This window comes from Emydura macquarii, unplaced genomic scaffold, assembly GCF_026122565.2.
Source record: "Emydura macquarii macquarii isolate MOO-44397 ecotype Brisbane River unplaced genomic scaffold, CSIRO-AGI_Emac_v2 contig_2422, whole genome shotgun sequence".
In the NCBI taxonomy this organism is placed as follows: domain Eukaryota; kingdom Metazoa; phylum Chordata; order Testudines; family Chelidae; genus Emydura; species Emydura macquarii.
In genome coordinates this window covers 17,114,882-17,130,845 of record NW_027132559.1, presented here as the reverse complement: position 1 = coordinate 17,130,845, position 15,964 = coordinate 17,114,882, and the positions used below count along the sequence as shown (strand labels likewise).

The window sequence follows — 15,964 nt, the reverse complement described above, 5'->3', positions numbered from 1 at the left end:
GGCCTTCAACTCGAGCAGCCCCCTTGGAGAAAAAGTTCCCTCTTATTTAGGGGTTTTTTTTGGGGGGGGGAGGGGTGGAGAGGGGGAGGGAAGGCCCAGGAAAAAGGAGAGAGAGAGAAGAAAAAAATATATCATAGAAGATCGCTGGTGGGGTGTTTTTTTTCTAATTCACTGATTACAGCCGTATGGGGACCGTGCTACTATTAAACTATTGAATTCATGGAGACAAGGTTGAAATTGGACCGAATTGGCTGTCACATGATTGCCTCTGCCCAATGACAATTTGGGCTTTAATCAAAAGAAGCCACTGTCTGTTTGATTGATCCAAAAAAGTCGGGAAGGAACGCCTCATTGGGGGCCAGAAAGGCTTTATTTACACTTTTTAGGGGGGAAATTATATATATGTATCTCTCCGCTTTGAGTCCTAATGTGAAATGATCTCTGTGTGTGTGTGTGTGTGTGTGCGCGCGCGTGTGTGTGTGTGTGTGTGTGTGCGCGCGCGGTGGTTGCTTGTCCTGCAGGCTGCTGCCCCTCTTGTCTCCTCCCGCACACTCATTGTTTGGGACTGTCAGGAAAACGCTTTGCACCTCGCAAATCATTTAAGCACCTCAATCTGACGCTCGGAGTCATTAACAAAGTAATCCATTAATCTTCAAAGTTTTGACACCCAGGGCCCCCACATCTCAGCCACATAAGAAGTTGCACCCAGGCAGGAGTTGCAGGCAGAGAGTCCTGCTTTTTTCCTGGGGAATAGCACTTCCTCTAAACTAGTTTATTGCTCCCGGGCTGGCATCTCTATGCCACTTTTTCTTTGCGGGGGAAGAGGAGGTTGTACAGTATGGAGAACAATTGGCCGCCGATCTCTGAGCCCATTGTTTAGCAGGGTTTTCCACAGCAGCTTTGCTCCTATGGGAAGAGTAACATAGAAACAGCTTTATGGGCATGACTTTCCACTGCAGTTGACTTCACAGAAGTGGACCACACATATATATATATTATATATCTATATGTTTATAGATATTTACTATACTATCCATATTTTTGAACAATTCAGTGCATTAGTTTGTAAACTACACTCGCGTCTGCTGATATTCTGTGGTTTAATAACCGTAGTAAACTGGGTCTGGTGAGTATGTTCAATTACAAGGAAATATATAGGAAGGTAGTGTCAGATGTGTATATGTGTTTTAATGCGTCGGGGGGGGGGGGGGGAATGCTGCAAGGATTCTAAGCTGAATAACTGTACATGATCCAAAAGCATTTGCTCTGTTTGCAGGCGTTTCGATTTGCCACTTACAGATCTAGTAAACTGCGGACCGTGGGTGTTTTGGCACAATCTTTCCGATCAAATCAAGAGGAGTGGTAAAAAAGCTGATGCTGATGGCGATAAAATAATAGTAATAAAAGCAATACAATGAACACATCCGAAATTTGATTTTCCACAAAGCACAGGCTCTGTCTGTTTCATGTAGCATTTTATATACGCAGGATGAAAAGCATCACTGTTGGGCTTTTTTTTTTTTTTTTTGCTTTTTTTTAAATATTTTAAAGAAGCCAAAACAGCGTCGCGCTGGCAATTAGTCTTAGCTGCTCTATTTCGGAATTGCATTAAAAGGAATCGCCAGAATCTCTGTAAGTGGCTCAAATAAACTGATCATTAGATCTCCACTCTATGAGGTTGGCCAAACCCCCTCTGCTTTAAGCTAATAACCCCGCAAGATGAAGTATATCTGGGAAAGGCTCGGAAGGAGGAATGGGGTGGGATATTTTAAAGGGGGTTGTTTTGTTAGGTTGTTTAAATAAAATATAGAACGAGACTTGTCATTTAATACCTCAGAAGGGATGCCTTATAAATATAGATGCTGTTGGAAAATGCAGGGGGTTTAATTTTCTTGCTTTTACTCCAAACAAAGCTCTGGTGATGCCTGCGCGTGATCAATCTTGTCCGCCAAAAGGTTTGACAGCTACTGGCCCTTAAGAACACATTTTAAACCTTCTTGCTCTTTCCAAGATCAAATGTGACCGAGCAAAGAAGGGGAGCAAGAAACGCAAGTAAACAAGGAAAAGGGCTCCTTTTCAAATGTACTGTTCCAGGGCTATTCTCATTATTGTGGGAGCAGTGCATTTCTATTTGAGTTAATGCTGGCTGGCTACGTGGGGGTTTATTTTCACTTTAAAATATTGGAATTAACAGTAGGATGAAAAAACAATAGAGGGAGAGTTGGAGTTTAACGAGGCTTTGTAAGTAAAAACTGTGTGGGTGTATGTCTTCTGTATATTTATTTATTTATTTTCGTGTGCTGGGTCTAATACAAAAAACACCTGGAAAAAAACGTGTTTTCTCTTCGGACAGTGAACGCAAAATACTTGTAAAAATCAATGACCATGCCTATATATATGTTATAATCAGTAGATTTTAAAAAAAATCTAATCTAGAGATTTAAAAATTATAACAAACAAGATGCATAATCTCTTTTCTGGAAAGAATAGGGAAAATTACGCTCATATTTATCTTTGGAATGAGGGGGAGGGGGAACGAAAAGCCAAATTCTAATAATTTTATAAATTTGATTTTCTGTGCTATATAAGAAAGCTACACATGAAGAATTCATAGATTCTGACGTTTCCTTTGAATTGAACCTGCCTAAATAAGGGTTTGTTGTTGTTGTTTTTTAAACAGGAAAATATCCTAAATAACCCTTTCTGGATTTATCAATGACTACAAAATACTTTCTTCGTTTTCAAATTAATGTTCTATCTTAAGTCTGTTATATATATATATTCTGTTTCACACAAAAATATCACACAGATTTTAAGCAACCTCTTCTTCTATTGAGGTATATATATGTGTACAAAATAAATATATACAAAATCACTTTCTTTGACTGAAATGTTATATATATTTTTGCAGCATACCTATATATATATATATAGATTCATGGATACATTATAATATTTTCAACAAACTTCAAACAAGGATGATTCTCAGAACAAGATAAAAACTCACGATTAATAATATTTTCGAGTGAGACCAAAATGGCGACATTTTTCTGTGCATTAAAAGATACAGCTAGTGAACAGAATGGGTTAATATCTATTTGGCACATGTTTATGTCTCTATATACATACATGTGTATATTTCACCCTAGTCTATTAAGGTCCATTGTGATTTATAGTTCGAGTCGGAATTTTAAAAATGAGATCATATACTATTTATGAAAGAAAAATCTTATTTTAACAGTTAATTCGCTTCTTTGGGTTCCAGTTAATACAGATTCCTATCGGTATATCCTTGCATGTGAATAGTTTGCTAATTTATTATCAAAAGCTATTCACAGAGTAAATATTTTGCAATACTGCATTTTTAACTGAAAGCTAGAGTCTCTTGTTTCCCTTCCCCCCACCAGGGCCAGAAGGGGGAGGAGGCTGAGTGGAGTGGGAAGTCAGATTAACAAAAATGAAAAAAAAAAAAATACAAAATCCGGTCATTTAAAAAAAAAATCATAGACGAATAGGAATCAACATATTGAGACGCAAATGTTCATTGCATACCCTTAGCAACATTGTCGCATTGCTTATGAGCCTGAACAACTAGATTTGCTTCCCAAAAATGTAAGCAAGCCTAAAGAGCTGGTTTATTCTAGTTTCTTGTCTATTGGGGTGATGAACTGCGTTTCGCACTATTAACATTTTTATTTTAATTTGTGCCCCCACCCTATCAGTGTACATGATCTTATTTTAGTCTTAGCTCTCTTTGCCTTATTTGCTTCCCCCCCTCCTCCCAGCACAATGTAACAGTCACTGAATTGTCTGTTTTGACCCCGGGAGGAAAAGTGTGGGAGTAGAAAGCTCCCAGCTTTTCAAAGGTCCTCCAGTGCAGAGGCGAGAAGAGCCTTTTCCATATGGACGGCGGTTGTTGAAGTGGGTTCCTGCAGGAAAAATAAAGAGGCCAACATGGCGAAATCCAAGATTCCTAGAGCAAGGACCAGCTCACCCTTCCCAGCCACTCTCAGGAGACATTCTGTCCGGCACAAGCACCTGAGCTTTATGTGGAGCTGTGTCGTTTGCCAAATAAACATGGTTTTGTTCCTGACCCAAATAAATATTATTCAGACACAAAACATCCTCCCCCTGCCTGTGCCTGCAAAGCATGTCTGCAGCTCAGCACCTAGCGCTATGGACACAAAAGGCAGATCATTTGCCTCCTTGATATTTTCAACGCTGAAACTGCCACAGCTCATAAGACATACTGGGATTTGCCAATTCACTGCAGGTTTTAAAAACTTGGTAAGGAAAATAGAAGGGACTGGAGGTTATGTGGGTTGGATATCAGATATTTCTGTGTGTGTGTGTATATATATATATATATATATATATATATATGAATTCACCTAGTCCTCAAATGGCTTGGGCCTTTTTAACAAATAATATTTTCTTAAGTCTTTATTATTCAGAATAAAAACTTTATTTTTTCAGAATGTGAGCAGCAAGGAATGTATAACTTTCAAAACAAATCTAGTCTTTTCAGGTATACACATTTTTCACTTAGCTGGATGTTACAAGCATAAATTATTCAAATTGTAGTCTATTTTTTCAGATTTTATTGCATTATTATATTTTTAAATAGAGGAGTAATAGTTTCCTTTCAAATGATATTTCCTACTTATGCCAATATGCCATCTAACATATGGCCAGGTAAATACCTCCTGAATATTCAGGGTACAGAATTTTTTTATATATATATAAATATGAACAGATGGGGATAAATAAAATTTTAAACACTTAGATTATTCAATGTTTTAAAAAAAAATATAAATAAATCTGAATGTTCACCAGCATACACACATTGAAAGACTTAACACGTATTAATAATTGTCCAGGGAGCCCCTGTTCAAGCGCCTTTGATTTCTTTCTCGCTATTTAAAAGAAGTGCAATAAAAAAATTGCTTCCCCGTGGGATCAATCATGTACGAACAAATTCACATTTAAGAATTATTGTTATAGAAAATTTGTTCATATACCCTGTTTTGATAAAAGTGTAGAAGTTAAAGTATAAAGCCTATGTATACTCCCAAAGCGAGACACAAGGCTACAGTTCAAGAAGATAAATATCCACTATTGAAACTATAGAGCAATTCAAGCAACAAATATTGCTACGTCACATAAACTATAAAACGCTTTACCAAAGAAAACAAAACAAAAACAAAAAATAGAGGGAGATGGGAGGAGGATGGAAAGTACTTTTAAAAAGTTGGGGACTTCATTCCACTTAGTAACTCATGTCTGTTACAGATGGGTGAGTTTGGGCGCTTCCTGAATTCTTCCCTGAGAAGGATGGTGAGAAGTAAGGTCTGTGTATGTTGGGTGTGGATCACAAGGTCCATGGTGGTGATTGTTGCCCATTGGCCCAGTCCCACTGTAGTCCATGTTGGCGGAGGAAGGATGAGGGAGATGAGTTAAACCAAAGATGGAAGGCCCAGAATTTGTCATGGTGTCCACATAGTTAGCCCCCACATAGACGGGGCTTCCCTGTATATGTGGATTTCCATAACTGTTGCCTTGAAGAGGATGAGTATCATATTCAGGAGTAACTGCTGCTGTCCCCGTGTATCTCTTTTGAGGAGGCGGGCAATTATTGAGAGGAGCCGGATATGAAGCAGGGATGCCATAGGCATTTTGATGAGGCTTGTTAAATGATGGCGGCGACTGGGGCTCATATGGAACACTGTTTACTAAAGAATGCATAGAGTTTAGATACCCTCCAGGAGCTGGAGGCACAGGACTTCTGCTTGGGGACTGTCCTCCTGAAGAGGTCATCATGCCCTTTCCCTTTTGATCCTTTTTATATTTCATTCTGCGGTTCTGAAACCATATTTTGATTTGTCTTTCTGTGAGATTGAGCAAATTAGCCATTTCTACCCTTCTTGGCCTGCAAAGGTATCTATTGAAGTGGAACTCCTTTTCCAGTTCTACCAGCTGGGCACTTGTATAAGCTGTACGTGCTCTTTTAGAGGAGGCTTGCCCTGGAGGACTTTTATCACCAGCACAACTCTCACCTATGTAAATCACACAAAGAATACAATGAGCATGGTGGAACCTGAACACAGTAACCAGAAACAATAGAAACCATGGCAAGGGTTAGTGTCCCTAGATCCCAGTTCTTTGGTATACAAATTTCCTAGTGAAACATAAATATTATCTCTATAACTAAAATATGCTAGGCTAAAAGCAGTAAATGGTTCACCATTATTTTCCTTCACTTTTGTCACTATATGACTATAATTGCCTCAATCAAACACAACTACAAATGCTGTAGTTTACCTGAAATAATACTTACACAAGAAGAAACTATTTTAAGTGAGTCTTATGAACTCTTCATGCATAAGTCTGGTTATATTTTATATATTACTGTTGGTTTTCTCAAAGCAGTCCAGGGGATTTAGTCCATGGAATTCCCCAGAATGTTCTGAAAATATCAACATACACACATGAACTGTGTGTATTTGTGCATGCTTGCATGTGTACATGTCCCATATATATAAATACAAATATAAACAACAACATAGATATGTATATATAAATATAAATATAAACATATGCATGTGTAACATGTATACATATATATATATATATATATACACATTGCTTTTAAGAATAGATTAATACATGATGTACAAAGTTGTATATGGTAATATTATCAAACCATAAGAAATACATGAAAGAAACAACCAGCTGAAGTTTTGGACTCTATTTCCATAGTACACAACAAATGGAGGAAGTGGTAAATATAAACAAAATGCCTGGGGACAGAAGCTTGTGTTATTGATTCGGGTTTACTTGTGTAAGAATCATGTTGATATACACTATAATCCCCCAGTAATATTTTTATGGACCTAACTTTACTGCACTCATAACCCATCTTTGTTTATCAGACTTGCAGCTTTGCCATTCAGCCTGCTAAAATAAGAGTAAGTTCTGAATATAAGTAAAGCATTGATCCTGACTGCAGATGATTATGAGCTACTTTATTCCAGTTACACTTCAGCAAGGCTAGGTCACTGTCTTATTATTCTAATAGCGCTGTGCCAACAAAATACTCAGGATGTGCCTCTGGCTACAGGCCTAGGCCTCTATATATTGACACAATTTAATAGAAGAGGAGACATAACCTGTGGAATGGAATGTTACAGACTCAGAGGAAAGTGTTATATCTACCTTAGACAGCAGGAAATAGAAGCTCCTGGAAACTAAATAACTTAGAAATAATTTGCAAGGCTGACATTAACATTTTACCGAGGTCACTTTAAAGCAATCTAAAATACTTTCTAGAAATTACACGGTTAAAAAGTTATATTTGAAATAAAATTACTCTCATAATATTTCTTTTTTTAAAAGAAGGTGACATATCTAGGAGAAACTACAAATGCTTGATCCTATCATTTGGCCTATGAGCCTAAGTCAGTCATTTATAACGTAAATGCATTCCATACCTGAACTGGAGCTGCTGTTTTTCTGCTTTGTATTTTGTCGAGACTCTTTCATCCATGGGAATATTTGTTTGGACATAGTGGGTGAGTTAAGAGCTGGGCTCTTGGTAGTGTTAGCTGGGGCAGAATTGCTGCTGGCATTTTGAGGTGGTGAGACAGAGGGTGGAGGTGGTGGTGGTGCCTGCTGTGCTGGAGGCTGTTGCTGCTCTGAAATAACTGGGGGCTGAATGGGCTGACTAGTGATGGTCCTCATACAACTCTCATTGATTTCATTGGCCTTATGGTGGGACACAGAACTGCCCGGTGACTGTAAAGAGCAAGCAGGTCGATGATATTCAGTTTCCACAAGTGATGAAGATGGAGGATATTGCTGCTGACTAGCATTATAAGTGAAACCATTTGCTCCTTGGTAGGGGTAGCCACCATAGATTGCAGCGCTGTCGTAGTAGGTCGCTTTTTGCATTTCGTTGTTTCCCAATATTTATTTCACAAACTGACAGGGTCTTGACACCCTTAAAGAATAACATTGGCACCCCTCTGTCACGTGACGTTCTTCCGCCAATGGCCTCTCCTGGTAGACCTAGGGTGTAGGGAAAGCACACTAGAGTGAAGAAATAGTACAAATCCATCTTACTTTCAATAGCTAAGTGACATGAAAGCCATAAAAGAAAAAGTGGTCAGCAATATTTAGCAGCATGACTTGGCCTTAGGCTAAGAGAATTTCGATATAAAAGCTGCCTGAGTTTACTGGCAGCTACAAATATGTGGTTTACTGCACCAGGAGAGGGGTTTTCTAGGATTTTTACCACCGTGAATTGTTTTATCATTTATCACACAAGGAACCCGAGAGGTTATTTAAATACAACTCTTCTAGATAAGGGAAACGTATGTCACACTAAGGGAGTGGGTTTTTTCATTCACTTTCACCGCAGAAGGAGAGTAATAAACCTTTCTCCTGTACTTCACAGGAGCCACTGCCATTTCATTTGTAATATTTATATTGTGGTTTCAGTTTGGATAAGACTTTTAAAATATACGTATTTTTGCGTGGGAAAAAAAAAGCAGCTATTCAAAGCCTTTCCATTCAAGGAGATTCGCAGGCACACAGTCTAAACACACATTTTGTTGGTCTATAAAGTACTTGACAAAAACAATGCGAGCTGAGACACATTAAATGGAGGAAGCGGTACTTGTAGATTAATCTGTTACTAACGAGGCGCTATTTAATACCTAACCTATCTCATGCACATAAATCAGATTTAACTACAGTGAATTTAAACTGGGACGCAAATGTGGCCACCAGGACCTAACGGCTTTACAAAGCAATTCAAGGACGTAATTTGGGGACTGCTCTCCAGTTATCACTTGGGAGTTTTCTCCTAAGTGAGACTGGTAGAATCGGCTTTTTGGGAATTTCCATTTTTAGTTCTTTCACGTTCAAAAAAAAAAATCCCCAAATGGAATGTGTTCTCTAGGAAGGAGAATAATAATAACAAGAAGTTCATCATGTCCATAAGGAATCAAGACACTTTTTGTAGTTATTTTGGAGAGACTGCTTTTCATGGAAACTACCAAATTCTACCTGTTAAAACATGATGGATTGGAAAAAAACACCAGGAACCTGAAAAACCAGCGTTCATCTCCATGACCACGGCTTGAACTTTCCTTCCAACTTAACGAGAATAGGTTCTGTCTTTGAAACTGCTATGTAATTTGATGTATGAGGGTCATTTGGCTGGAGAGAGGGGATGGACACACAAACCATAAAATGCTCCTACAGCCCGTGAGAATCTTTTTTGTTAACTCAGACTGTTTACCTGCCTGGGAATAACCAGTTAAAAATGTGTCCACAGTAATGGAAAAGGAGATCTGAATGTTATCTCCAATCTAGGAACTCTTACACACACATTATTCTCAGAAATTAAAATCCTGTTCTCCATTTTCAACCACCTCCCTATTGCTGACAAACAGCTTCATCAGCTCAAAATAGTTTATTTTAGAGAGCTCGATTCTTATGTAGTTTGATGCTTTTCCAAGGCACCTAAAACCACATAAGCCCTTGAGAAGAAAGTGTCACACCATATACACCGAGAATTACAAATACATGTCTTTTAAGTGATACAAGTTGCTTGGAAAGGAATGGTCCCTTTGTTTTATTATAGACAAGTTAATTTAATAAACCTCCAACAAGGCGGATACCATTTGCTTTTTTAAGCCCTTTGAATGTTATTGAACTAATAAACTGGTCAAGACCTGTAAAAATATAGGCTGTGAAGCATAGACGTATAAGCATATTAATTTCCAGTTCCTCAATTATAAACCACAACGTCGCTTCCCTACTTTACTCTGCCTGACTCCTAGGCCCTGGAGTAGTTTTCATTTAGTTCCCTTGAAACACGCAGAGATATGGGACTCACAGTATCAGCAAAATAATATATTAATGAAATAATGGTGATTTTAATTACCCTGTGGCATGGTCGCCCATTTAAAATGCTTTACGTTACGTTGGACGTTTTAAAGTTTGTTACAGTAATACATCCAGGCGGGTACTGCTGAGTAGAAAGTCTGGCTGAGAATATTTCCTGAGCTCTGCAAGGAGCTAAAGTAAAAAGCAACTTGATTTTGAGAGCGAAATAGCATAGGTATTAGTAAATCTACCACCAGCGGACAGATCAATTCAGGTTTTGGTTTCCAAAGTTAAGCAGCGTCTACAAAGTTATAGAAAACTGGAAAGGTGGGTACCACAGGGCCATTTTTCTTTTTTGAAAAGTTCCAAAGACACCAAAAGCCAGGGAGGACAAAAATTTGTCACCCAAACTGGCCTGGCAGAAGCTTTTCTCTTTTACACTCTGAAGACAAAGGGCCGGATTCTCTCCTCAATTATACCCGTGCGGCCTCACTGACTTCCTTGGGGTCGCATGGGGGTAAAGTGAGAGCAAAATTGGGCCCCAAAAATCTTGCAGTGGCCCTTCCCCCGACAAAATCAATATTTGTGCATTGAAGAAGGGCCACTTTAACAAGCCCTCTGAAAGATTAAGAAGACACAGGAAAGTTGCATTCATAGGGAAGGTCCCCTACTTCTCCCCCATTTCTCCTTTATTTCTCTTCCCCCCTCCATACATCTGACAAAACGTCTCTCTCTGCTCTACCCCGGCCTTCGAACCCCCGCTCCGCCCTCATCCCAAACTCTGAGCGAGGAGAGAAAAGCAGGCAGCCCCTAAAGATTTCCTGAAAGATAAAGAAAAGTTGAGGGAAGAGGGAGAACCCGCCTGCATTCGAAGTGTGAGGGTATCAGTCACTGCCTGGGAGGAAGCTCCCGCGTGTGAACTCTTCTTGAACCGAGATTTAAGTCTATGGTCATAAATCACTGGGACATAAACTCCGCCATTCACAACTGATAGCAGCGTATTTGTGGCCTGCTTACCTTAACTTCTGACGACTGAGGCGGAAGCCAACATGCTCTTTGGAGGCTCGGCGACACAACCCAGGGAGCAGGACTTTCCCCCAGCCAAGTCCCTTCGGCTCCGGGATGGGCACCGGCTCAAGTCATCTGCACCAGGAACCCACCAGCCAAGACTGAGAGAGCACTCGCTGCTCAAGACCCGCCAGGGATTGCTGGTTCGGCTCGGACCCCCCTCCCCGCCCCCCTGCTCAGCTCCCAGGGCAGCAAGCGGGTCCCAAAGATAAGAGCTATCAAGTCTCAGGGCTTCCCTAATGTAGTGCCACAGAAAATGGGTATGTTTCTTATGAATATTACACGCAAGAGGCGGCCGGTGGAAAGACCGCAGCCGCCTCGGGAAGTCCAGGGCAGGGTGGGGGCTGGAATGAAGGAGAGAGGGAGTGAAGAAGTGCAGCTCCCCCCGCACCGAGGCGTCACTAAAGTCCAGGAAAATTATGCTAATGAAGACAAACGGCGCTCGCAAAGGGTCACTCTCACCAGCCCCTTGTATGAATCGGTTCTGGTAGATGTGGAATAGTCTGTAGACGAGCTCCTGCATGCTGAAAGTTATGGGAGACCTCGTCACTAACAACAATAATAATAATAATACATGGCTGTGGTCTATGTCTTTCATCCAAGCAAATCCTATCAGATCTGTGCTCTGGGCAATGCTTTTAGCGGAACGATTGAAATGATTATAGTTAGTAATTAATAACATATGCATGAGTGAGTATATGCACACACAGATAGATATACACCCGCACATATACCGAGATAGATATGCACACACTGAGATATACATATCTATAGATGCATGCACAGCTATAGCTATAGAGATATACACCCATGTGTCTATATGTCTCGGTGTGTATACTTTCCCATATTCATGCACCTTTTACACACAGCTGCGCCTGTGTTTGCACACATATCTGGATAGATTGCTGCTACGTATCTGGCGGGTGTATGTTTTGAGCTTCAGTGCTTTTAAAAATATTTGAAACACCCCAATTTTAACAACAGACATATAGCAACATCAGCAACAACAATGGAATTCCTTTCGGTTACTTTACATCTTGAATCAAGTTTAAGAGTATAACCCAGCATAAAGGAGCCGGCTTGGGTGAAATACATGAAGTGGAGAATAATTAGGAGGTGTAAATTTGTCGTTCCTTCGTTAATTAAGGTGTTAAAAACATAAATGGTATGCTTAAAAGCGCAAGGGAACACAGCCTCACCTTAAAGCAAAAACAACGCAAGGAGAAAGCGACAAATAAAAACCACTGTAAGGCCAGGGTGGCCTCTTATGCATACCAATAGTTTTTGTCATTTATGGCTATACAAGATTTATGACTTCATGCACCAAAGCTGTAAACAGAGCACTAAAACAGAAAACACTTGCTCCTTATGGCTTATTGCGATGGCACAACATGAAAGGGGAATCCGGGCAGCGTAGGAGGGGAGAAGAGGCAAAAATTCACTCGTATGCATTTTGCTTCAAACAACCCCTTGAATGTTGCATTTGAAGAAAAGCGTCTTTAGTCAATAATCAACCCCACACTTTCTTCTGAAACTGCTGATTTGTCTTTCTCCCTGATCCGGCTAAAATAGCAAGATGCAATCAAAGAAACCCCTACAGAACCCTCCCATAGAAAACAGGAGAAACTGGAAGATGATTACTTATACATCTTCAAAAACCTCCGGACTCAGGAAACGGTGCAGATTTTGGGAGCTCTTCAGACTATCGCGGGAATATTTGATATTTTAATATTAATACGTTTAAAGTGTGGATTGAAATATGTATTCTGACTGTGTTGGAAGGGGAAAACTAAGGGAAAGATTCTTTGTTCTAAACCGTGGGAATTTCCAAGGTATTTTAATTCAGGAAATTAAATGGTTTATTGGGCTCCTGCGGTATATTTTGCCTTGAAAAGAAAAGAAAGTTACTTTGGAATAATTCCAGACAGGTCCCGCTTTTCTCGCTACCCAAAGATGTAATTTGAAGGTGCACAGGTGATTTTTCTTTGTGTGACTGGATTTTAATTTGATGTAACGTATAAAAATGCGTATATTTGCAGTGCAGGTTAGACAAAGATAAATGCATGTATCTTTTACTAACAGAGGGCCGAAATTCACTCCTTCCGTAATACCGCACAGAAGCCAATGGGACTTCATGGGTCTAATGAAAGGAATCATTTCCCCTCTATTTTGGTTAAATATTTGAGATTTGAAAATTAATTTATTTCCGGAGAGTTTACATTGTATCGGAGCCCTCTCCACCCACGGAATTGTTTTCAATCTCGGTGTAAAATAGCTAATATAAAGATTGGATCTATTCCTACAGAAACGCCGAAGATTACAAAAAGATTCGGGATATTTTAGGGGGAAATAATTGGTGGAAAGAATATTCTACCTTCTTCATATTGGGGGAAAGAAGGGAACTGAGGAAATTACTGATGAAATGTACATCCAAGTAATTACACAAAGATGATGAGCAAGAACCTTAGTTGCCCGACCAGCTGAGTGCATTATCAAATATTGCAAATCGGCGTTACTGTTTGTACTATCGAACACCATAACATCACAACTGACACTTCATTTTGTGTGGACTCCACATGCTGATTATTTACACAAGCAGAAAGCCGGTCGAAATATCCATCTACAAAAGTAGGCTTGAGCTCGCATGTTTTATACTGGGACTTTATTATTTATGAGTCCTTTATCTGGGTCAAAAATGCACCAGAACTGGTTCATAAATCATTAAAAAAAAAACCCCGATGACAAGCCATAGGGCTGCAATTAAAGCTTACATCTTATATTCAGGACGCCTTTTGGCCCAGTTCAAATCTGGATAACCTGCTTTAGCTTGAAACGGACACACTGTTGGGAGTGAAGCAGCCCTACTTTAATTACAGAAGAAAAACACCGCCTCTCGTAAAGAGGAACACGCTTCATTGCGGGGTGGACATCGGCCTTTATTTGGGCCAGTTCTGTTCGGAGTGTATCTGTTGGCACTTAAACCAAAATGCTACATTTCCTCTTTCTGGGACAGCGCGGAATGGACGCGAGTCCTTCCAGATGAAGCCATGCTTTTACGTTTTAAGTAAAAAAAACGTTTTGTTTCCAATCGCTCGATGTTTCTCCATGGCCCGCTCATAAATTAAGTAATTACAACAGCCCGGTAATTTGGGACAAAATGACACAGCCGCATCCAGGCGAGCACGCTGCCCCAACTCGCTGGAAACATAAATCAAACCTCAGCACTCTGACCTTTCCCAAAGCTGAAACTCACTGGTGAACGGAATGGTACAGAACATTTGTACCCTTGTCTAGCACATGGGATCCCTTCGTTTTTCGTTATTTAAGGTGCGTTTCCCTCTATACAATATATAGAGTTAAATAGCGAGGTTAGGACATAGGATAGGGATAGGAAATGTAGTGATCATGTAAATCCTTATAGAAGGGAGATTATCCCCTCCATTCCCCCCCCCCCTCGCTTTCCAGGTCCCCTATGCAGAGTAAAACAAATTTCCAGAGGCTGATTTATTGTTAGAAGCCACGGACGGACATTTGTTCCCAGACAGATAATTCTCAGATAAATCCAGGTTCGGTTTCACTAAGGAAAGAAGGACAACCTCTTCTCCATTTAGAAGTGTTAACCTCCATACGGTAGAGCACTAATCCAGCCCTGCTCGCAGGGTAAACAAAGTACCACTAAGCATCCTAAATAAAATGGCAGCACAATCGCACACTCATCGATTTTCGGAGCCGGAATCGGCCGAACAAGCACACATAAAAGAAAACAAAACAACAATAACAACAGCCACAAATCCAACCCCGACTCCATGCTACTGGTGTTGCTCAGTCCTCTGAAATATTCTTGAATACATACATGTATATATTTCACGAAAAATAGGATCCTCCCCGTCTCCATTTGATCATAAAGGACAACAGTAATGTAGCTTTAAAGGAGATTTAACAGGGGGAGATCCCCATAAAAGAAACACAGAATCTCAAGGGGGGGAAAAACAAGAAACTCTCTGGTTTCTTTGCTGCGAGGAGATACTTGGATATTTTCCGCAGCAAATTGAAACAAAGGGGGAAACGAAGCTTGATTTGGATCCACACACCCTTAAGCCTTTTCTACTGACCTTTGCCTCGAACAGCAATAACTCACCACATAAATGAACAATCAACGGAAATACCTTAAAATAAAATCCATCCTTTTTAACGGAGCATTCCGTCCTATCAGCTCGACAGTAATCTTTCCATAAGGAACGAAAGCTGCAACCGAAATGGAAAGCTCTTGAAGGGGAGAGGGAGGGAAAAAATAATAGAAAGCAGTTCTTGCTCTGAACAGAAACTGGAAAAGCGTAATCACAGACGAAGCCAGCCCGGGTCTCCACTCCAAATGCCACAATAATGCGCTGTATTATGTGCTCACGTGGTCATACGTCAACTTAAATCCTTTTATTTGAAATAGGGAATCATTGAAAGAACAAGCTTTCTAAACGCAATCGTCTGATTTTTAAAGCCTTAACCAAATACATTAAGAAGAATTTAAAGAAAAACCAGGAGCTGGAGACGATTATTCTTTTCTCCACACTAACATTTCTTTACACAAATTCACACATAAGGTAAGAGGAATTATTTTCATGTTATGTGATTACAATGAACTTTTATACTAACCCTCCTTAACTGGCATTTCCACAACAAAACCGCCACACTGATCTACATTTAAGAATGTTGTGTTTTGCAATCCAATAATAAAGTCAAATCTCGATACTATTATTTCAATAAGGACCCCCTTAATGACTACTCTGATTACCAATCTTCCCTACAGGCTTCTCTATATTGCTATTGTATAGGGCTTGCTTAACACCCACACTTTACAACAGGGCAGCTGTAGAAACTAAAAAGACCTACGATTACCTGACAAAGGCAAAAAGAGTCTCTTCTAATAATGTAGTTGATTTTTGTCGTTGTAACACCCTATGAAGAGTGTGCCTGGCTTCAATGTGGAGGATCTGAATTTTGCAAA

The 15,964-nt window shown here is 39.9% G+C and overlaps 1 protein-coding gene across 2 annotated transcripts; it reads right to left on the bottom strand.

The window, feature by feature from the left end:
* Window positions 1-4,449: 4,449 nt before the first annotated feature.
* Window positions 4,450-15,318, bottom strand: HOXA3 (homeobox A3). 2 transcript variants are annotated; one of them, XM_067562016.1, is made up of 3 exons: window positions 15,129-15,318; window positions 7,491-8,067; window positions 4,450-6,056 (listed from the first exon to the last, which is right to left on the bottom strand). In XM_067562016.1, the coding sequence occupies exons 2-3, from the start codon at window positions 7,948-7,950 to the stop codon at window positions 5,287-5,289; spliced, it is 1,230 nt and encodes a 409-aa protein (XP_067418117.1). In that variant the 5' UTR covers window positions 7,951-8,067; window positions 15,129-15,318; the 3' UTR covers window positions 4,450-5,286. The 2 variants fall into 2 exon arrangements, with proteins under 2 accessions (XP_067418117.1, XP_067418116.1); XM_067562015.1 differs by lacking the exon at window positions 15,129-15,318 and having other exon boundaries at window positions 7,491-10,586.
* Between the last annotated feature and the right edge of the window lie 646 nt (window positions 15,319-15,964).

What these genes read in the sequence shown, in the direction of transcription:
- HOXA3 (XM_067562016.1), bottom strand. Translation starts at nt 7,950, where the DNA reads ATGCAAAAAGCGACCTACTACGACAGCGCTGCAATCTATGGTGGCTAC. An exon ending in AAACAGCAGCTCCAGTTCAG is followed by an intron (nt 6,057 to 7,490) that starts GTATGGAATGCA and finishes TGATTTACATAG; the next exon opens with GTGAGAGTTGTGCTGGTGAT.